Here is a 24,001-nt window from a genome sequence, read left to right on the forward strand (position 1 = left end):
AAGGGGACTGGGTTAGGATAGGGTGAGGTGGGATTGGGAGGATTCATGAAGGGGACTGGGTTAGGATAGGGTGAGGTGGGATTGGGAGGATTCATGAAGGGGACTGGGTTAGGATAGGGTGGGGTGGGATTGGGAGGATTCATGAAGGGGACTGGGTTAGGATAGGGTGAGGTGGGATTGGGAGGATTCATGAAGGGGACTGGGTTAGGATAGGGTGGGGTGGGATTGGGAGGATTCATGAAAGGGACTGGGTTAGGATAGGGTGAGGTGGGATTGGGAGGATTCATGAAGGGGACTGGGTTAGGATAGGGTGGGGTGGGATTGGGAGGATTCATGAAGGGGACTGGGTTAGGATAGGGTGGGGTGGGATTGGGAGGATTCATGAAGGGGACTGGGTTAGGATAGAGTGAGGTGGGATTGGGAAGATTCATGAAGGGGACTGGGTTAGGATAGGGTGAGGTGGGATTGGGAGGATTCATGAAGGGGACTGGGTTAGGATAGGGTGAGGTGGGATTGGGAGGATTCATGAAGGGGACTGGGTTAGGATAGGGTGGGGTGGGATTGGGAGGATTCATGAAGGGGACTGGGTTAGGATAGGGTGGGGTGGGATTGGGAGGATTCATGAAGGGGACTGGGTTAGGATAGGGTGGGGTGGGATTGGGAGGATTCATGAAGCGGACTGGGTGAGGTGGGATTGGGAGGATTCATGAAGGGGACTGGGTTAGGATAGGGTGAGGTGGGATTGGGAGGATTCATGAAGGGGACTGGGTAGCCTATTCGGAGCGGCTTCACTTGTGAATAAAATATGTTTTCAATGCAATCCGCGTCGTAGAATAGACCTTCCACGTCGTGCATTATTTTCCAGAGAACGCATAACCCCTTGTTGATTATCCATACGAACGTTGTGGCCCTGCCCGCCTGTGGCGAAAACAACCTGTTGTTACCTAGGTTGGTTCACAGCAAAAACGTTATCCTTTTCAAACGCAGTTCTCACCTGCATATTTTAGTCATCTACATTTTAAGAAAAGTACAACATGTCTAAAGATTACTTTTCAACATTGCCTTCTCCCAATCATTTTCACTATTTATAAAAACGTAATATTGTTGGGCTTCCCTCATGTCCCTTTCCATCACGGCACTATCAGCCACATGAGTGAGTGCTAGCTAGCTACCGACTGGAACATTATAAGCTAGCCAAAACCAACAACACAAACAAACGGAATATACAGCTACAAGAAGTGAGTGGATTTACAGTGACTTCGGAAAGTATTCAGACCCCTCGAGTTTTTTCACATTTTGTTACGTTACAGCTTTATTTTAAAATGTATTACTTTTTTTGTCATCAATCTACACACAATACCCCATAATGACAAAGCAAAAACAGATGTATACATTTTTGCAAATTTATTAAATAAAATAAAATGGAAATATGACATTACATAAGTATTCATACTCTTTACTTAGTACTTTGTTGAAGGACCTTTGGCAGCGATGACAGTATTGAGGCTTCTTAGGCATGATGCTAAAAGCTTGGCACACCTTTGGGGAGTTTCCCATTCTTCTCTGCAGATCCTCTCAAGCTCTGTCAGGTTGGATGGGGAGTGTCGCTGCAATTTAATTTACCACAGGTGGACTCCAATCAAGTTGTAGAAACATCTCAAGGATAATCAATGGAAACAGGATGCATTTGAGCTCAATTTCAAGTCTCATAGCAAAGGGTCTGAAAACATATGTAAATAAGGTATTTCTGTTTTTATTTTTTATAAATTTGCAACAGTTTCTTAAAACCTGTTTTTACTTAGTCATTGTGGAGTATTCTGTGTATATTGATGAGGAAAACGTTTAATTTAATACATTTTACAATAAGGCTGTCACGCAACATTTGGAAAAAGTCAAGGGCTCTGAATACTTTCCGAATGCACTGTATATCCTAACATGACCTTGTCGGATAAAGAATGACTTAAAAGGACTGACAGGGACTCCTCTGTTTCACCACGCTCACCATCGGGTCTGCATCGCACCAAACGTTGGGCATTACAAACACCAAGAAACTTCAATTGCTCCACCTCCACACTTAACGCTACACCATAAATCACTCCTTTCCCTGATTCAACTGCACCCAACTCCTTTCTCACCCACCCTGAAACCACAAATGGATCTGCCAAAAGGCAAGGATCTACTTTCTCCAAAAATGCCACTCCTTCTGGATCAAACGTATCTTTCTCATAACCATGCTCATCAATGTAAGGCTCGTTCTCCGAGCTTCTACAAACCCTTCTACCCCTTCCATTTCACTTCCAGAACTCGAACTGGCATCCGGCTCAGTCTGTTTATACCCCAACCAGAAGCCATGGATTACAGGCAACATTCGCACTGAACTAAAGGATAGAGCTGCCGCTTTCAAGGTGCGGGACTCTAACACGGAAGCTTAAAAGAAATCCCGCTATGCCCTCCAACGAACCATCAAACAGGCAAAGCGTCAATATAGGACTAAAATTGAATCGTACTACACCAGCTCTGACACTCGTCTTATGTGGCAGGGCTTGCTAACTATTACAGACTATAAAGGGAAGCACAGCCGCGAGCTGCCCAGTGACACGAGCCTACCAGACGAGCTAAATCACTTCTATGCTCGTTTCGAGGCAAGCAACACTGAAACATGCATGAGAGCATCAGCTGTTCCGGACGACTGGGTGATCACGCTCTCCGTAGCCGACGTGAGTAAGACCTTTAAGCAGGTCAACATTCACAAGTCTGCAGGGCCAGATGGATTACCAGGATGTATGCTCCGGGCATGTGCTGACCAACTGGCAGGTGTCTTCACTGACATTTTCAACATGTTCCTGATTGAGTCTGTAATACCAACATGTTTAAAGCAGACCACCATAGTCCCTGTGCCCAGGAACACGAAGGCAACCTGCCTAAATGACTGCAGACCCGTAGCACTCACATCCGTAGCCATGAAGTGCTTTGAAAGGCTGGTAATGGCTCACATCAACACCATCATCCCAGAAACCCTAGACCCTCTCCAATTTGCATACCGCCCAAACAGATCCACAGATGATGCAATCTCTATTGCACTCCACACTGCCCTTTCCCACCTGGACAAAAGGAACACCTATGCGAGATTGTTATTCATTGACTACAGCTCAGCATTCAACACCATAGTACCCTCAAAGCTCATCACTAAGCTAAGGATCCTGGGACTAAACACCTCCCTCTGCAACTGGATCCTGGACTTCCTGATGGGCCACCCCCAGGTGGTGAGGGTAGGTAGCAACACATCTGCCACACTGATCCTCAACACTGGAGCCTCCCAGGGGTGCGTGCTCAGTCCCCTCCTGTACTCCCTGTTCACCCACGACTGCATGGGCAGGCACGACTCCCAACACCACCATTAAGTTGGCAGACGACACAACAGTGGTAGGCCTGATCACCGACAACGACGAGACAGCCTACAGGGAGAAGGTCAGAGACCTGGCCGGGTGGTGCCAGAATAACAACCTATCCCTCAACGTAACCAAGACTAAGGAGATGATTGTGGACTACAGGAAAAGGAGGACCGAGCATGCCCCCATTCTCATCGACGGGGCTGTAGTGGAGCAGGTTGAGAGCTTCAAGTTCCTTGGTGTCCACATCACCAACAAACTAGAATGGTCCAAACACACCAAGACAGTCGTGAAGAGGGCACGACAAAGCCTATTCCCCCTCAGGAAACGAAAAAGATTTGGCATGGGTCCTGAGATCCTCAAAAGGTTCTTCAGCTGCAACATCAAGAGCATCCTGACTGGTTGCATCACTGCCTGGTACGGCAATTGCTCGGTCTCCGACCGCAAGGCACTTCAGAGGGTAGTGCGTACGGCCCAGTACATCACTGGGGCTAAGCTGCCTGCCATCCAGGACCTCTACACCAGGCGGTGTCAGAGGAAGGCCCTAAAAATTGGCAAAGACCCCAGCCACCCCAGTCATAGACTGTTCTCTCTACTACCGCATGGCAAGCGGTACCGGAGTGCCAAGTTTAGGACAAAAAGGCTTCTCAACAGTGTTTACCTCCAAGCCATAAGACTCCTGAACATGTAATCAAATGGCTACCCGGACTATTTGCATTGTGTGCCCCCCCGCCCAACCCCTCTTTTACGCTGCTGCTACTCTCTGTTTATCATATATGCATAGTCACTTTAACTATACATTCATGTACATACTACCTCAATTGGCCTGACCAACCAGTGCCCCCGCACATTGGCTAACCGGGCTATCTGCATTGTGTCCCACCGCCCGCCAACCCCTCTTTTACGCTACTGCTACTCTCTGTTCATCATATATGCATAGTCACTTTAACCATATCTACATGTACATATTACCTCAATCAGCCCGACTAATCAGTGCCTGTTTGTAGCCTCGCTACTGTTATAGCCTCGCTACTGTTATTTTTCACTGTCTTTTTACTGTGGTTTTTATTTCTCTACTTACCTATTGTTCACCTAATACCTTTTTTGCACTGTTGGTTAGAGCCTGTAGGTAAGCATTTCACTGTAAGGTCTACACCTGTTGTATTCAGCGCACGTGACAAATAAACGTTGATTTGATTTGAACTTGACACCAATCTTCCTGAACATATCCTCTCCCTTGTTATTGCTAGCTTCAACATATTCAAACCTCTGCCTCCCTCAGTCTTTTCAACCTTCCCTCTCTTTCCCTCCAATCTTCCTCCCTTAACCAATGACCTGCAAATATTCAACTTTCCAAGCCAAATTCTCTTTTTAGCCTCCTTGAGAGACATGTTAAGCCCTGTGCTCCCCATTCAAATGATCAACATTTTCAGGACTCTTGTCGCAGGCTCTATTTCCCTATGTGGGAGCATTAGGAACCGTAGGTAAGGATTTTTAACCTGGTTACATGTACATTGAACAACACAGCAGCTTATCGGCATGTTTTGTGATTTCTGTATAACAAAAAACAATGTTGGGTCTTTTCCACTGGGGGTCAATGGGAAAGAATGTTTGTTTTCCCCAATTTCTGGGCGTGGTCGAGGGGAATTCCTTATTATTACGTGAATATCAACTCTTCAGTATCAGTTGATAGAACATTCCAAAATACCACGGAAAGTATTGCATTACAATACCAGGCAGCCATTCCGAGTGTACCCATGAGTTTACCAGTAAAATTGCCAGGGTTAGAGTTTCCAAGCACGTTGCGGCACAGGGTGTCGGTCATAGGGGCCAGGCAGTGTTAACCTGCCCTCCACCCCCGAACCACAGTCACACAAACACACTACCCAAGCGCCAAAACTCATCCCACAGATTAGCCTTCTAGATACCTACAGCCGGGCTACAACAGTAATTTACCACAGGCGCTTTTTAGAATATTGTTTATAGAGAGTGCAGAGCTACTGTCTGAAAGGAGAGGAACACTAAATAAAGTTTGAGTGCTCCCTACAGTGGAAGGGTTAGTACAATTCTGGCACTAGCCTATGTGAAGCAAAACCAGTCTTGCATTGTCCGTTTCATTGATTGTTTGACATGCTTTACAATCATTACAGGATATAAAGGCCTTGCACTAACGTTGCAAGGTTAGGTTGCACTAAGGATACAAGGTAAGGTTGCACTGAGGATGCAAGGTAAGGTTGCACTAAGGATACAAGGTAAGGTTGCACTAAGGATGCAAGGTAAGGTTGCACTAAGGATGCAAGGTAATGTTGCATTAAGCTCTGAACAGTAGGGCAGTATCAGGTCTACTGTTATGATTCATTTTTGTTTCTCTCTCTCTCAGATGTTCAAGGAGTTGACCCCACTGATCCCTCTGCTGCACCTGATACGGGCATCACAGATGCCCCGAGCTCTGTTGCAACTGATACATCAGAACTCAAAGATGCAACCTCCAACGCTACAGTCAGAAGTAAGACATTTAAAACATCCCTGTCCAAAGTCCAGATCAAAGCTGAAGTCAGTAGTTATGATATGGAGGATCAGGAGATGACAACAGGTCATCATGATTTGAGATTGGCTCTAATTACACAATTACAATTAGTACCTTACATGGCAACTGAATGTAAGGTACAGTATAACAGTAATACCTTTTCATTAGCCATCGGTCACTCATCTATAAGTGAATTACATCACACCCATTCATAAAATTTATAACACCAGCAGACCTATAGTGCTCAGTTCAAGCTATCACACTGCTCTGATGGTTTAGGAGTCCCAGCCCTCACTGACGACACCCAAAGTACTGATAGTCCTTTTCATTTTTCTTCTTCCTGTCACGTTCTGACCATAGTTCTTGTGTGTTTTGCTTGTTTTAGTGTTGGTCAGGACGTGAGCTGGGTGGGCATTCTATGTTGTGTGTCTAGTTTGTCTGTTTCTATGTTTGGCCTAATATGGTTCTCAATCAGAGGCAGGTGTTTTGTGTTGTCTCTGATTGGAAATCATACATAGGTGGCTTGTTTTGTGTTGGGGTTTGTGGGTGGTTGTTTCCTGTCTTTGTGTTTTCTCTGCACCAGATAGGGCTGTATCGGTTTGCCACATTTTGTTATTTTGTATTTGTAAGTGTTCACTGTTTATCGTTTAATTAAACATGTTGAGCACTGGCTACGCTGCGTCTTGGTCCGATCCCTGCTACACCTCCTCTTCAGACGAAGAGGAGGAAGGCTGCCGTTACACTTCCTTTTCTCTCTAGTTTTTAAAATGTTATTCTGAACATTATACTAATTATTTTGATAAACTGTTGATAAAACCAAACACGACCCACCCCCAACAACAATCTTCCTCCCAAATTAACTTTAATACACTTGACCATATATATGGTCACTTTCCTTTCACAACTGTTCAGTCTGTTATTATTATGCTGTCCTGTCTACCTGTCCAGTCTGTTATTATGTTGTCCTGTCTGTCTATCAAGTCTGTGATTATTATGCTGCCCTGTCTGCCTGTCCAGTCTGATATTATGTTGTCTTGTCTGCCTGTCCAGTCTGTTATTATTAGATTGTCCTGTTTGTATGTCCGGTCTGTTATTATGTTTTCCTGTCTGCCTGTACAGTCTGTTGTTATTATGTTTCCCTGTCTGCCTATACAGTCTGTTATTATGTTGCCCTGTCTGCCTGTCGAGTCTGTTATTATGTTTCCCTGTCTGCCTGTCCAGTCTGTTATTATGTTTCCCTGTCTGCCTGTACAGTCTGTTATTATGTTGCCCTGTCTGCCTGTACAGTCAGTTATTATGTTACCCCGTCTGCCTGTACAGTCTGTTATTATTATGTTGTCCTGTCTGCCTGTACAGTCTGTTATTATGTTTCCCTGTCTGCCTGTACAGTCTGTTGTAATTATGTTGTCCTGTCTGCCTGTACAGTCTGTTGTTATTATGTTGTGCTGTCTGCCTGTCCAGTCTGTTGTTATTATGTTGCCCTGTCTGCCTGTACAGTCTGTTGTTATTATGTTTCCCTGTCTGCCTGTACAGTCTGTTATTATGTTTCCCTGTCTGTCTATCAAGTCTGTGATTATTATGCTGCCCTGTCTGCCTTTCCAGTCTGATATGATGTTGTCCTGTCTGCCTGTCCAGTCTGTTATTATTATGTTCCCCTGTCTGCCTGTCCAGTCTGTTATTATTAGATTGTCCTGTTTGTATGTCCGGTCTGTTATTATGTTTTCCTGTCTGCCTGTACAGTCTGTTGTTATTATGTTGCCCTGTCTGCCTGTCCAGTCTGTTATTATTATGTTCCCCTGTCTGCCTGTCCAGTCTGTTATTATTATGTTCCCCTGTCTGCCTGTCCATTCTGTTATTATTATGTTCCCCTGTCTGCCTGTACAGTCTGTTGTTATTGTGTTGCCCTGTCTGCCTGTCCAGTCTATTATTATGTTGCCCTGTCTGTCTGTCCAGTCTGTTATTATTATGTTGTCCTGTCTGCCTGTACAGTCTGTTATTATTATGTTCCCCTGTCTGCCTGTCCAGTCTGTTATTATTATGTTGCCCTGTCTGCCTGTCCAGTCTGTTATTATTATGTTGCCCTGTCTGCCTGTCCAGTCTGTTATTATTATGTTGCCCTGTCTGTCTGTCCAGTCTGTTATTATTATGTTTTCCTGTCTGCCTGTACAGTCTGTTGTTATTATGTTTCCCTGTCTGCCTGTCCAGTCTGTTATTATTATGTTCCCCTGTCTGCCTGTCCAGTCTGTTATTATTATGTTCCCCTGTCTGCCTGTCCAGTCTGTTATTATTATGTTGCCCTGTCTGTCTGTCCAGTCTGTTATTATTATGTTGTCCTGTCTGCCTGTCCAGTCTGTTATTATTATGTTGCCCTGTCTGCCTGTACAGTCTGATATTATGTTGTCCTGTCTGCCTGTCCAGTCTGTTATTATGTTGCCCTGTCTGCCTGTCCAGTCTGATATTATGTTGTCCTGTCTGCCTGTACGCCTCTACCAGTATCTGTTGCATATTTGTCCTGTTTTCTTCTTCACTTCTATTGACATACATCAGGTGACTGGGTTAGGATAGGGTGGATTGGGAGGATTCATGAAGGGGACTGGGTTAGGATAGGGTGGGGTGGGATTGGGAGGATTCATGAAGGGGACTGGGTTAGGATAGGGTGGGGTGGGATTGGGAGGATTCATGAAGAGGACTGGGTTAGGATAGGGTGAGGTGGGATTGGGAGGATTCATGAAGGGGACTGGGTAGCCTGTTCCGAGCGGCTTCACTTGTGTAGAAAATATGTTTTCAATGTAAACATTTTTTTAATGGTATTCATGCCACCGCAACCCCTCAATCCCCTGTAGACGACACGGCCACTACCGTCGCCACAGCCTACAACACTACTGGGACCAGTGCTCCTGGATCAGACCAGGACACTGCCTTCTCCTCCATGGTGCCAAACAGTGACCTCTTAGCAGGAGGTGAAACTTCTGGAACCACGGCTGGACCTGGTGTAGACACACAGGGCACTGAAGCAACTGATGCACTGTTTGTACTCCAGACACAGGTTCTTGTGAATGTGAGTAATACCTAACTAATGGGGAATGCCTACAATATATTTAGATGCTGTATCATAATGAAATTCTGAAAGACAATGATGTATATAAACCCTGAATTGCTGATGCTATGTATTGCCCAATGAGAGGCTTTGAAGCCACTGGTCAGCCATATTGGCACTCCTCTCAGAAAAAGCATTCCTTCATAGGAAGGAATGGAGTTCTACAGTATTTCAATTAAATGTTTCAAGGGCAAAATTACATTTATTTAAGTATTTTGTTGTTGTAATGGTGACCGTAACATTAGAACTTTCAAAAAATGATACTTTGAGAATTTTTATATATTTAAATTGTTTATGTTTATCTCACATAATATAATTTAAAAGTATGCATTAAGGTGTCTGTAATATAATAAATGTGTCAAAAACAAATGTATTCATTTCTATAGCTTCCAAAATATTGTTTTACAACGGTGGGGGAGTGCCAAGGAGGCGCGGTGGCTTCAAAACAGTGCCCCCTGTCAGTCATCTAGTGTATACACTGAGTGTACAAAACATTAGGAACACCTGCTCTTTCCATGACATAGACTATCTAGGTGAAAACTATTATCCCTTACTGATGTCACTAGTTAACTTCAATCAGTGTAGATGAAGGGGAAGAGACACGTTAAAGAAGGATTTTCAAGCCTTGAGACGGATTGCCTATGTGTGCCATTGAGGGTGAATGGGCAAGACAAATGATTTAAGTGCCTTTGAACAGGGTATGGTAGTAGGATCTAGACGCACCGGTTTGAGTGTGTCAAGAACTGCAACACTGCTGTTTTTTCAGTTTCCTGTGTGTATCAAGAATGGCCCACCACCCAAAGGACATCCAGCCAACTTGACACAACTGTAGGACTGAAAATTTACTTCAAATTCCCCATATCATAACTCAATGTAGAGGGAATGTAGCAGATTGTGATTGAATGGAGAGACGAACTTACAGAATCTGATGTCAACACTTGAGTGAAAGCTTTATGCCGTCTCTGTATTTCTGCAGCCCAATGTTGAGTGTGTGGACAAGGAGGCAGTGAAGGACAAGGATGCAGTCAAGGTGGAGCTTTCTTCAGAAAGCAGCTGTGTGAGTAGCAACATGTTTTACTGTCATTATGAAATGTCTCCTTATGGACTTTTCCTATGCCATATTAGCCTTTGTGCTCTACCACCCCACCTAGCTCTCGTCTATCATGAAACAGAACAGTACAGTCTAAGCCGTATACAAGGGTATCTCTGGTACAGTTGCCCTCCCCCAGCCTCTACCACGGTGTGTATTGTACTACATTCTGTTTCCAACCACAGCCCTTACAGAGATATCAGCCTGTACCAGCCAACTGCCTGGGAGACGAACAGAGACAGACAGGAGGCCTCTTACCCTTCAGCCCTGGTGCCACGTTTTATATACCCTGGCCCTTATCTGGCTCCCGCCTTGGCATGGGAGGAAGTCTCTGTCTCATTCCACTTAATATGTTTAAGATGAATATGTTCCAAATAGCTTGTTGGAAATATGGGGCCTGATAAAGGCAGATCTGTTTTCAGACATTCTTTAGCCGTTCTAAATCATCCGTCCGTCTGTCGTCACAGAAGACAAACGGGGAGGAGGACAATGTTTCCTCCCTGGGCGTCTCTGTGTGCTCCAGGGGCCAAAGGTCAATGGAAGAATAGCAGGGTGTGTAGAGTGGAACTGGTGTAGTGGAACCCTCGGTGTGAGATGGAATGAAACACCATGGTAGTGTTGACTGATGACATGATAATTCCATGAAGACATGTACCCATGTACAAAAACAAACACCTTATCAGAACAATAAGTGATTGACGTGTGGGTCTAGCCTGCTAATCCTAGCATGATTCAACCAGAGAAATTGGCTTGGGGACCAGGTCTGAAACAAGTGAAAAAAGACAAGCGTTCACAGAGAGTGGGTGAGCTGCTGGGAAAGCCTTGATAAAACAAGAGTAATGTCTATCTATCACCTTCTATCCATGGAGCCGTTCTCATGAACCGAGATCCACTCCAAAGTAGTGGAAAATCTCTCAATGAGAAAAGTCCTGGAATGTGTTCTCTAAAAAACATCCCTGTAAATTCCCATGAGAAACGCTGTCCCCTTTTCTGAGGTTTCAGTCAACACTATAAATGGCAGCAGCTAATAATAACACAATTACTATAAAGAACACACACACCAGTCTCACTCAAGGCCTTAGATGTCAATCACAAACGGCAATCTCGTAGAGCCCATTTCTATCTAAATGAAAATAAATAGAAATGCAGACATCGTGTTGTGGTTGCCAATAGTGAGGCTGAGGTCATCCCTGAGAGAGGCCCACTGTGACGAACGTTAGAGATCCTGAGCGTAGCTTTAATGAGTCACTGGTGGAGCAGGGAAAGAGAGGGGGAGAGAGAGAGGGGGGGAACAGGAGGCAGAGAGAGGAAGACGAAAAGGTGACAGGATACTAAACACGGATTAGCTTAGTACTGTAGGGTAGAGTAGTAGGAATGGGGAGCTGATGTGGGCTGTGCAGGATTCCTTCCTTCCTACCCATAGTCAGTGTTATGGGGAGACCAGGCTGTAGCTGTAGATGTGGAACTCCTGACTGAGGATGCTGTGTTTGCACATAGCGGCCTATGGGGAAGAGAAGCGCTGTCTGGATCGCATTACACAGAGTGGGGAGGGAGAGTTCCCAACCCAAGGCCCTTGTGCAATGTGATGATATCATAGTTCAAGACCAAGGTGGGAGAGAGAGATGGGGTGTGGTTGCCGAGTCGTTTTCCATCCGACGCTATCCATCTTCCATTACGCAAACACAAAGCCATATGGCGTGGTGAACACACTGACTCACACACTCAGCTGGACAGATTCACACGCACACCCACATAACATTTAACACTGCAAGTCTACTGTGAAGCATCTGAGAGGCATTAGCTCTACAGAGGAAGGGAGAGAACGCTGAGAAAGAGAGCAGAGTGTATGTTTGTAGCCGGTTCAAACCATGACGTCATTGTGTGTTTGGTGTGGTGACGTTAAGATGAGGATAGACATCCTCCCTGCGTAGGAGAACCACAACAGTCGGCGCAGCCTAGTCCCATTGGGTCACTGGAACAGGGCGTGCCAAAATACTCTGGGGACCTCTGGCTTTCTGTGAGAATAAACAGATCAGTGTCATCATCAAGGTGATGTGGTTTTAACACATAAATCATTGTGTTTATAGTTGAGAGTTGAGCATAACAATATATGATTGTTAAACTGACATGTTTTCCCCATAGTTGGAGACCAAGAGAATCTTGGAGGATTCAGCCTGGTGCACAGGGGACTGCAACCTTCAAGTGTTCCAGGAAGAGAACTCTAACACATTGGTTTTGACACGCGCTGATGGTAGGTTTCCCTGTATTGCCTCATAACAATGATAATCATAACAATACGTTACAGTAATGAGTTTCTTTGATCGCTATAGTATTCTAATCTAGACAATCTGAATATGTCACTGAATTACCAAGAAGGTATTTTTCTAACTCCCATTGGTCTCTCCTTACAGGTGGTGTCAAAGAATTGTCAGAGAGCCTGGTCAGTGAAGGCATCAAGGGCCAGGTATGTCCACTTCAACACACTCATACTTATGGGAGCAGAAAACTAGGCCTATTTTCTTCTTATTCCCGGTCACTTTTAACAACTGTAGCTACTGTATAGCCATCATCCCCATAGCGATAGATGGAAGGGAAAATGTATTGATTCACATGCTATCTTCAATGTACACAACTCTAAATGTACTGTGACACAGGTACCATGATAGTTTTATAAGAGAGAGATATGGACAATGTAGGAAACCAACCAGGCAGTGGAATGCTATGCAGGGTCCCACTTACAAATCACAATCTGGTTTAATAGAAATAACAAAGTGGCTTGGCATAAAGTCGGGTAGTGAACTAACCATGACGTGAACAGTCCCCCAGGATTGGAAATGATGCAGACAATTACATTGGAAGCAACATTCTTTCCGCAAGATTAAGCTGATCCAACCCCCCCCCAAAAAATACAAAAATACAAAAATAAAATAAAAGTCCCCCAGGTACCAGAGTGAGGAATCCATAGCGATCCTATTATATTACTAGAGGGGCAATGTCATAAACCCTCAAAGTTCCATAATGGGGACAAAATGGCAGCCATCTTGGTCAGGGAGCAATCCAAAACCAGTCTAATTGGAATAAATGGCAGTACAGGCACAGTTGATGCATTTCCTGCTTTAACTTATGCAGGAAAATAAAAGTAGGCATGTGATGCATTGGCAATCGTAATGGAATTATAGTTAACCTAAAATATTGTCATTTATTTATAAATACAGTTTATATGGGTTTTATATGTATAAATAGCCTCTAAAATGTATGTAAAAGACCAGAAATGTCTCAGATTTTCTTTTATTTTAAAGCTGTGAGTGCTATTATATGATACAATATCAGTACTTGTTGCATTGACAACTTGTATAAATCCTATCATCAACTGATTTCAGCCAGTGTACGGCTGTGGCTTGACTGCATTGTTTGAATGGAATGTTTTCATATTGTAAGTTCATTTGAAAAATGTACGGAATCATTCCTCTAAAACTGTCTGGCTAGCTGACTAACACGCATACAGTGCAGATAAATTCTTCACATTCATTGTTTTACATAATATCTTATCACAGCACTGGCAAACCATGATTGATCAACTCCCTTCTATAGAGGAATCTCCAATAGCTTCCCAGAGTCTACTCCATAGATACGGCCAGTGTGGCATGGCTTAACCCCTAGTAAAGAAATCCTACAGGATTCCAATTTTAAAGACCCAATAGAAAATCCTATCAGATTTTGGAACCAGTCCCATTGGACTCCTATAGGATTCTATCCTAGAGGATAAAATCCTATAGGATATGTTACAAAATGTGATAGGGTTATCTATTGGATTTTTAAAATTGTAATCCTATATCAGGCATTCTCTCAACCAGCTTCATGAGGAATGATTTTCCAACAGTCTTGAAGGAGTTCCCACATATGCTGAGCACTTGTTGGCTGCTTTTCCTTCACTCTGCGTCCAACTCATTCCAAACCATCTCAATTGGGTTGAGGTCAGGTTATTGTGGAGACCAGGTCATCTGATGCAGCACTCCATCACTCTCCTTGGTCAAATAGCCCTTACACAGCCTGGAGGTGTGTTTTGGGTCTTTGTCCTGTTGAAAAACAAATGATAGTCATACTAAGGGCAAACTAGATGCGATAGCATATCACTGCAGAATGCTGTGGTAGCAATGCTGGTTAAGTGTGCCTTGAATTCTAAATAAATCGCTGACAGTGTCACCAGCAAAGCACCCCCACACCATCACACCTCCTCCTCCATGCTTCACAGTGGGAAACACAGATGCGGAGATCATCTGTTCGCCTACTCTGCGTCTCACAAAGACACGGCGGTTGGAACCAAAAATCTCAGATTTGGACTCATCAGACCAAAGGACAGATTTCCACCAGTCTAATGTCCATTGCTCATGTTTCATGGCCCAAGCAAGTCACTTCTTCTTATTGGTGTCCTTTAGTAGTGGTTTCTTTGCAGCAATTCGACCATGAAGGCCTGATTCACGCAGTCTCCTCTGAACAGTTGATGTTGAGATGTGTCTGTTACTTGAACTGTGTGAAGCATAGGTAACTCTGGGTCTTCCTTTCCTGTGGCGGTCCTCATGAGAGCCAGTTTCAGCATAGCGCTTGATGGTTTTTGCGAATGCACTTGAAGAAACTTTCAAAGTTTCCAGATTGACTGACCTTCATTTCTTAAACTAATGATGGACTGTCATTTCTCTTTGCTTATTTGAGCTGTTATTGCCATAATATGGACTTGGTCTTTTACCAAATAGGTCTATCTTCTGAACCACCCCTACTTTGTCACAACACAACTGATTGGCTCAAACACATTAAGAAGGAAAGAAATTACACAAATTAACTTAACAAGGCACACCTGTTAATTGAAATGCATTCCAGATGACTACCTCATGAAGCTGGTTGAGAGAATGCATGATTATATGATTCCATATGTGTTATTTCATCGTTTTGATGTCCACTATTATTCTACAATGTATAAAATAGTACAAATAAAGAAAAACCCTTGAATGAGTAGGTGTGTCCAAACTTTTGACTGGTAGTGTATGCAGGCAAAGAGATAGAGATTGTGCCCTGGAGAGATACTGTTCCTTTACAGTTAACTGGTCTTTAATCTTGATTGAAGTTTACCATAAATGTTTAGGTTTCAGTGCTTTATTTAGCTGTGAGATTGTCCAATAAAGCTACATACGATTATTTGTGGTAATTTCCTGTACATGGACAACCTTATATTTTGGCCACATTGAATTGATGGTAATTACACATCCTTTTTACCTCAGATTAGTGATATTAGTGTCAACATTTATAGTAATCATAATGACACAAAATCGATTGCTTAAAAAATATCAATATTATTGGTTTTGTACCGTTGGTTTTGTCATAGTGGTTTTAGGACTTAGAATTCCACTGTTATTTTCAAACTCAAATGGCAGGGAACATTTGGGGTGCTCTCTGTATAAAAGCCTCACAGCAATACATGGATTTGAGAGTCAAATTATCACTCAAATAACAGCCAACTCTTGCCACTGTTGATATCCTATGGCGGATTGTGATTCGTTGAAGTTAAATAACAAAGCGAAAAAACAACAACAAAAAACACTTCCATCCAACATTCTAGAATTTAAATGACAGCAAATTCTCTTCTAACCAGTGATATACAAATTATTCTCAGATTCAAACCAGATACACTGTGGCCTTTTGAATAGTGTTAGTTTAAACAGCGCATACAACTTGATTTCCCCCTTATCAATATGAGTGATTAATTGCCACTTGTTGTCAAAACAACAGCGGTTTTGGTGCATATGCAGTTTATAAGATGCTCGTAAAGAACAATATAAGCAATATGATTACTTTTGTGGCACATGTATGTGTAGGTCGTACGTTTAGGTTTTCAATATATCTAACTGTTTATTGATTTGGACACTTCAAAACGCTCTTTTGACACTCGGCTATTTATTAAAAGTTATTGTCAACAGGAAGCAGGAACAGCATAATTTTCAACTTGTGTTTTAGGCAGATAAATTAACTTTCATCATTCATTTCCAATAGTATTCTACTTAATTAGGTAAAAACTGCAGAATGACTCCAAAAACGTGAAGTGATTTATTTATTTATTTTGATGATCTACCAGAAATCATGGAAACGGGGTTAACTTGTCTATAATAAGGCACATATATTTAGCAATAACAAACAAGAAAAACATGTATAATCTGCTATAACAATACAGTGCCTCAAAAACAACATACAAATGGCTACAACTTAGCTAACATAAACTCACGTAAACTCGTACATCGCCTTGGTCCGTACAATTGCCTTTATTTTAGCACCCCAAATACGTAATACTTCCAGGTCAATTGTAATGTCAATACCATTGTAAAGCACAATTTCTCCCCTTTCCAACAAAATCGATTACATGACCTAAACACTGCCCGTTTCTGCATAATTCAAGCAGGCAATGAGCCCCGTCGGTCTTTTTAAAAATGGCGAGGGGGGGGGGGGGGGGGCGAAACTAATGCGTGGTAGTGAGAAGGACAGATATCGTGTGGGAAAATTGCTTTTTTCACTCGATCTGTCCAACTTATCACCGTATCGCCTCTAAAATGTAAATAAAACACTATAAAGAGTCTATATAATGTGTCATTACATACCTATTTGAAGGTTTGTGTCGAATTTGAATCTGGTTTTTAGGGCGGTGCTAAAGGGATCTTAGAAGTAAACAGCGGCTTTGAGAATGATGATCGCATGCAATGATGACGAAAGAAATGACTAGGTATCCCCCCCTTACCCCCGTCTCTGTCCATTTCTTGTTTTTAAACGATGAGAGAAGTGCTACACCTGGTGGAGAGAGATTGTACGACAGAAATAGTTGCTTTATGCGTGCTCTACGTTATGACATGACATGTCAAGATGTAACGGAGGATCAGTTTTTTCAACATTTCTCCAATACTATAGAGCCATTACCATGTCGATCAACGCTTGAATAGAAACCTAGTTCACACCCCAGATTTTGAAGTCAACTCAGTCGCTACAGTCCCATTAGTTTTCTTTGTAGCCTCATTTGAATGTCGCGGTTACGCACATTTGTACGGAATGGGGTGAGTTTACGTTAGCTAGTCAGCTGACAGGCAAAATGTGGCTAAAAGTAGTTTCTTAGCTAGCATAAAAACAAGTGTATAAAATGCTGTACAATGTCGAAAATATGACATAAGGAAACAAATGCTGTACTTACTCTGGGCATTCACGCACAGCTAAGAATGAAACGGTTAGAGTTATAATGTTAGAAAAACTGAGATTCTCTGCACATACAGACACAGGTGACTAGCTGAACTTGGGAGTCAGGCTAATTAACACTGAGTGTGTGCTAGCTGTGACGTCGTCAGTCACTCTTAAAGATCCACTATGCAGAAATCACGGTTTTAGTCATGGCCGACGACTGCAGAAGACAGGCGTTCGAACTGGAGAGAAGGATTTTTGAGTTGGTCAATAAGTGAGCCAGCCTCAGAACCGAGAAACAAGATGATGACTATTTACAGAATGCTTCTTCAATACTAGACAAGTTGAAAAGCTTTTACAGACAATGGGGGAGAGTAACAGCCTGCCTAAACTGCTTCAGGATTACACTCAGGTGATCCTGGACATCACGTTCTATGAGGAAAACAAGCTGGTGAACCAGGAGTTCCAGGAGGACTGCTCACCCTTTAAGATCCAACAGCTGCTGCAGGACCTCACAGAGCCAGAGGTGCTGGCCGGGAGACTGGTTCTGGCCCAAGAGGTGCAGTCAGTGCTGGGGCTAGAGGTGTTAGAGTGCCTCTACTGGAGACGTGGAGCACTGCTTTACATGTACTGCCACACACTCCACCAACGCAAGCAGTGGATCAAGAAGAACAAAGCCATTTTCCTCAAGTGTCTTCAGGAGGGTGTACGTTACCTGATGAGGATGCTGCAGGGGAGAAACTCCATTAAGCTCAACAATGGGGTGGTGTTTCACGACTCTGCTATTGCCAACTTCCTGGCTGAAGGCATCTTCTCAGACACCCACCTGCTGACGATGATGTACAATAGGGGAGATGTGTTTCTGGGCAGTGAAGTACGAGAACTGCAGCGTGGATTCCACGGAACGCAAAGAGGACTGGCTTCGCTTCCGGGACATTGGGACGCAGATCCTGCACAAATACGTGCTTGGTGCTTGGTCCCGTGTGGCTCAGTTGGTAGAGCATGGCGCTTGCAACGCCAGGGTTGTGGGTTCATTCCCCACGGGGGGACCAGGATGAATATGTATGAACTTTCCAATTTGTAAGTCGCTCTGGATAAGAGCGTCTGCTAAATGACTTAAATGTAATGTAAATGTCTGTGACGGCCCTCTTCATGGCCAGGCCTGGAACACAGAGAATGCCAAGGAAATCCTAAGTATCTTACAGTGAACCAGGGAGGGCTATGGGTACAAGTTTCCCTTAGGCACTGATCTAGGATCAGATGATCAAACCCCAAGTTGTAATGCTAAGCATTAAGGGAGGAAGAATCTGATGGATCAGTTTCTAGGGTCAACTTCTTTCCGTTCTGAAAGGCTCCGGCTGACTGAGGGGGTGAAGTTTGGGGCAAGGGTAGGTGAAGACTGAGGGGGTGAAGTTTGGGGCAAGGGTAGGTGAAGACTGAGGGGGTGAAGTTTGGGACAAGGGTAGGTGAAGACTGAGGGGGTGAAGTTTGGGGCAAGGGTAGGTGAAGACTGAGGGGGTGAAGTTTGGGGCAAGGGTAGGTGAAGACTGAGGGGGTGAAGTTTGGGACAAGGGTAGGTGAAGACTGAGGGGTGAAGTTTGGGGCAAGGGTAGGTGAAGAATGAAGGGCTAGGGTAGGGAGGGATGTTAATGAAATGTGAGTCTCCCCATCTCCTGCAAGAAGCACTTATCTTCCAGTTTTCAGACTGTTGGTTGGGAATGTGTATTGCTCTGAGAATGTGGTAGAATAATAATTATATTAAAATAAGAATATTAACAAAATAAATTGAAATTAAAAAATATATATATGTATATGCGGAAATCGCTCCGCCATTTCCTGGTTGCTAAAATTCGAATAGTTCGCCTAATTTCAGTTTATGTGACAAAACAAGCAAATGTAGTCTAGAGAATCAGTTCAGTAGAATGTAATTTACTCTACTGGACTGTATTGTATATTTTTTTATTTGAAACATTTATTTACTGCATTTGTCATTGGCTTGCAAGTAAGGTCACACATTTGCTAGGCCGTACTTGAACAGCCCATGTCTTCATAGTTGACACATTCCTGAATGAACAATTAGTTAGCTAGTTTAGCTGTTTAGCTGATTACGAGATCGGCTAACGTTAGCTAGCAAGCAGGCAAACAAACCGACAAACAGATGAGCTAGCATGTAAACAATCTGATACATCATCTTACCTTCTATGTCGTGAATGTTATTTTTGTTGTACTGCTTTTGGCACCCTGACGTCTTCATCTGTCCCTTTTTCAATAGTAATACTAACTTATCGGTGGCACATTCCGCAAGTGTATGGTCCATCTATACACCATCGTTTAGGAAAGACAACTTCCAGAATTTTTCTATGCTTTTGTTTGTCAAAATCCAATATGGCCGCCAGCTGAGCCTATTGTCTTTTATAGGTGTTCCGTGTGTGTCTTTGCGTATAAAACTCTATAAGATATGTCCTAACAAAAAAAAATCACTAGAGTCACTATGATCTCACTGGGCACAGACATCAGTTCAAAGTCTATTTTTGATTTACATTTGGTTGAGTTGTCAACTGGCGTGAATTCAACGTGAAATAAAAAAAAAAATTCACCATGACATTGGATTTAGGTTAAAATTGGGATTTAAAAAAAATCCCTTACATTGACTTTTTATAAATCCAATCAGTTTTCCATGTTGAGTCAACAACACCACATAGGGGAAAAAAATGCTTTAATGACATGGAAACAAGATTTAGTCAACCACGTTTTGCCCAGTGGGATATGGCTCCATCTATTACCAAAGATCTCTCTCTACCTCTGTCTGTCTGTTTCTCTCTCACTGTGTGTGTGTGTGTGTGTAGCTGGGTGTGGTGAAGGCAGCTTCTCAGTGGGGAACACACACTCCCATAGTGCTGGTGCCCCTGCTCATTACTGGCCTGCTGCTGGCTGCTGCCATCATCGGATGCTACTATATGAAGAACAACCGTGGACACAACGCCAAGGGCATGAGGCTGGTCAGTTCACCTTCTATCTCTTACTACCCTGGCTGACCATTGTTTTGGTTGACTCTACCTCTAGGCCTCTAGAGCAATGTAATGAGATGAGGAGTCTGTGTTTGGTGTGTGTGTCTGTGTACGTGTGTGCATGTATGCATACAACTGTTTCATCTCCTGGTCAAAAAGCTACAGCTACTTTTCTCTAAGACCAGTCAGTAGTGATGTCACATGATAAAGACCCTACACCGGGTATGTGCCTCAGAGAGTAACAAAGTCAGTGCTGCTAGTGGAGGAAAGACATCCATAATGTTTGTTTATAATTGATGAGCAGCCTGTTGATGTTGACTGTGTGTGTTTGTGTATGTGTGTGTGTGTGCAGGCTGAGGAGGCGTACCCAGTCGATGAGGAGAACCACGGAAACACCCTGGTGTCTGTTGCCCCTCTCAACCCCCCTGAGATCCTGGAGAAGCCTGCTAACGGGGACTCCCAAGAGGCCGCCAAGACCCAGCCCCCTCCCACCAACGGCCACTCCACCACCAAGACGGCAGACACAGAGCTTTGAAGACCCCTAGAACACCTGGAAAAGAATGGATCAGATCCCACACCCCTCCTCCAACACCAACCTTTCCCCCCCAGAACACCCCAGAGACCCCATCCTACCATGGACATTAGGGACTAGAACTACCCCTCTTAACCCTCACATAAACACTCATTCAGACTCTCTGTGTGCCCCACTTCGGCTACATGCCTCAACAATTAAAATGGAGGGACAACCCCATGGTAAAGTAACCATAAGATTACAATGAACAGGTGTTGATGATAATGTGAATGATGATGATGCCGAGGGCTGTGTCTCTGTCCCTGGGTTGCTGACATCATACAGGGATGGAGACAGGGCCAGGGTTAGTACTGGGTGATGGGGATGGAGGGTTTTATGTTGTCAATCACCAGTGGCTCTAAGACTGCAGCTTGGGTCACATCAACCATGTAGTCATTTTCAATGCCCAGGAGGGCACTGCCTTCACATGTCATCAGGTTTAAAGCTTCCTTCCATAAATCCTTTAACCATAAATTGAAGCATTGCATCACTACCACTCAAATTGGTCCTCAGTTGATCATAAAAAGGAGAAAATAAAATAACACATTCTTGAATCTGTTTACAAACATATCAGAGTGGAAGCTGAGCTAGTTTGGTTATGTTTGTGTTATTGTGTTCTGTGTGTGCGTGTAAGGAGTGTTGCTGTGTGTGTAAAAGCAGTGTGTGTTTTTGCTTGTTTTCTGTGTGTACAGGCGGATGTGTGTTGGCATGTGAGTGTGTGTGTCTGTGCGAGAATGTACATGTGTGTCACCCAAAAATGTTAGAATACAATTTATTAAAATAAGCAGACAAGGTGATTGCTTGGGGAGATAGGTCCCCAGTAGTGACCTGGAGAGGGGTCTTCTTTTGGTGCTTAATCTCACTGTATCAATCTGTAGGAGACGAAGCAGGAAGGAATTCTCCCCTTCATTACTGCAAGTTAAACCCAGATAAGCCAATGGCCTGACAGAAGTTAGAAAAACTAGATCCACACAGTGTTACAATGGTGACTGCTGAAAACCATAGCAGACTTATGTGTATAAGGTCTGGGACACAGTGTCGTGTATATAAAGAGGTCAGGTGTGCCAATCCTTTTAAATAAGTCAGTATTATTCTCTTTTTAATACCTTTGTAACAGTATATAATTAGACACTTAATACATACAGTATTGTACGGAACAATGTTATATAATATGATGTTTCTGTTTTGTCTTGTGTTTTGTTTTTGTGTATTCACACTTGCTTTGTTCTAAGCCAAAGAAATCCTTTTCACCAGCTTGCCATGCGGAGATACTGTATACTGTAGAGGGAGGAGGAGTGAACATATGGAGAAACTACTTGCTGCTTTTTGTGACATCAAGGTAGTGTTTGGGTCTCTTTTAGTGTGTTAGCCTAGTTGCCCAAATATATGTTGTTCAAAGCTTGGCAATACTACATTTTTGCAGAGCGGCGTTCTTAACAACCCAGCCCAATCTATCGTTAAAGTACACTGTATACACAGCAGGATGACTTCTTGTTTACAGATCTACAAGCTGAGAGTCGTTCCGCTGGGTATGATGAAGTCATATTGCTGACCTTTTAAATCAGGAACTAAGGGGAATGTCACAATTTCCATTATACATAACATTACAACACTATGTTATTTTTAATAAATTCAGCAAAACAGTGAGTACTGCTGGTTATCTAACTGGAAGAAATTGCCGTTTTAGAGAACATTTCAGCGCATAAGTGTTACCTTGCTTTCAGTTCTATTTTTTATTCATTTTCTGTATTTTTTTACATTCCAGAATGACTGTTTTAATTCTACTAGCATCCTAAAGTTCACGATAAGAATAGATTTTGGAAAATAAAATACTTTTTTTTTTTTAAATCATGACAATTTCATCTAATTTCCTGTGTAAAGAAAAGTTGTAGCCCTCTCAATAACTTAATTAGATACCTCTCTTTACTTCACTCAGTCCTATCTGCTGTGTTGGAGGGAAGATATACAGGCATGGTTTTGGCTGGGGGGGAAATGTGTTAAAGCGCAACTGCAAACAAGCACACACACCATGGTATCCCATAAGGTCACACAGCTGGTTTGCATAAGCAGTAGTTATGACATCACTTCACAGTTTTGTCTTTCAGTGTTTGGGTGGGGAAAAGAAAACATCCCTCACACAGCTGTCTCTCTGTTGATCAGTACTGATCATGTTTTGTGATATCCAGGTGTCAGGCGGGTTAACATTTGATAGAGAAACGGACAAGTGTATAAGTTGCACTCTCTTTATAGACAATTTGTTAGATGAGAGTGCAAAGTATTTCTCAGACAATCGTGAAATCTGCACAACCAAGCTATATTCAGCCCTTATTTCTGGATCTGACTTTCTGTCACTTCATCTGGTAGACGGTTGGATAGCTGCCACCATCTCCGTATAATCACAAGACACCAATGTGACCCCACAGCCCAATCCGAAAAGAAAATATGAATCCAAGGCCGTTAATTAAATCTGGAATATTAATGTGCCCTCAGACAAAGAGCCACAATGTGACCCAGAGGCTAGACTAGAGCGACGTCATGCCTGGGATCAGTCTAGTCCACAACAATTCTTACTTTAAACAGATACAGTTGAAGTCGGAAGTTTACATACACCTTAGCCAAATACTTCTTATGGCTGGGGGCAGTATTGAGTAGCTTGGATGAATAAGGTGCTGTCACGAACCGGCGCAAAGCCCGTAACAAAAGGGAGACAACGTGGAGATAAGGAATAACAAAATATATTTATTAACTAAGTACAATATACAATGGTGTGTATAATCAGTCATCAGTAGTATAAGTGAGTGTTTAGCATGCATGAATGTGATAATGCAGGGTGTTGAAAGGTGCCAAAGCAAACAACCAAAAAACCATCACGATACACAACAAAATCTGTAAAGGTGTCTGCATGGAGAGAGTCTCTTCCATGAATGGGGAAGTGGTGTATTTATCCTGGGTCACACTGGGCCCAGGTGTTTCCCATGTAGCTGACGACCCTCCCAACTCCGCCCACCGGCATCCTAATAAGGAAACAAGAACAAAGAGAGAATACGGCAGACAGTGGGATGGTCGTCACAGTGCCCAGAGTAAACTGCCTGCTACTCATGCCCAGTTGCTAA

At 43.2% G+C, this 24,001-nt stretch overlaps 1 protein-coding gene and 1 pseudogene across 1 annotated transcript in view; both read left to right on the forward strand.

Annotated features, from left to right (window-relative positions):
- LOC139557596 (hematopoietic progenitor cell antigen CD34-like) overlaps positions 1-22,736 on the forward strand; it is a 57,267-nt gene extending 34,531 nt beyond the window's left edge. Inside the window, exons 3-9 of the mRNA XM_071372602.1 lie at positions 5,770-5,895; positions 8,760-8,974; positions 9,990-10,070; positions 12,246-12,354; positions 12,515-12,567; positions 20,156-20,308; positions 20,670-22,736. Coding sequence (XP_071228703.1) covers positions 5,770-5,895; positions 8,760-8,974; positions 9,990-10,070; positions 12,246-12,354; positions 12,515-12,567; positions 20,156-20,308; positions 20,670-20,852 — 920 coding nt within the window. The 3' untranslated portion in view covers positions 20,853-22,736. The remainder of the gene's footprint in view (positions 1-5,769; positions 5,896-8,759; positions 8,975-9,989; positions 10,071-12,245; positions 12,355-12,514; positions 12,568-20,155; positions 20,309-20,669) is intronic.
- On the forward strand, positions 16,616-18,759 carry LOC139557595 (RAB7A-interacting MON1-CCZ1 complex subunit 1-like; annotated as a pseudogene).
- Positions 22,737-24,001: the final 1,265 nt, after the last annotated feature.

This window comes from Salvelinus alpinus, chromosome 28 (assembly GCF_045679555.1).
Source record: "Salvelinus alpinus chromosome 28, SLU_Salpinus.1, whole genome shotgun sequence".
Taxonomy (NCBI): domain Eukaryota; kingdom Metazoa; phylum Chordata; class Actinopteri; order Salmoniformes; family Salmonidae; genus Salvelinus; species Salvelinus alpinus.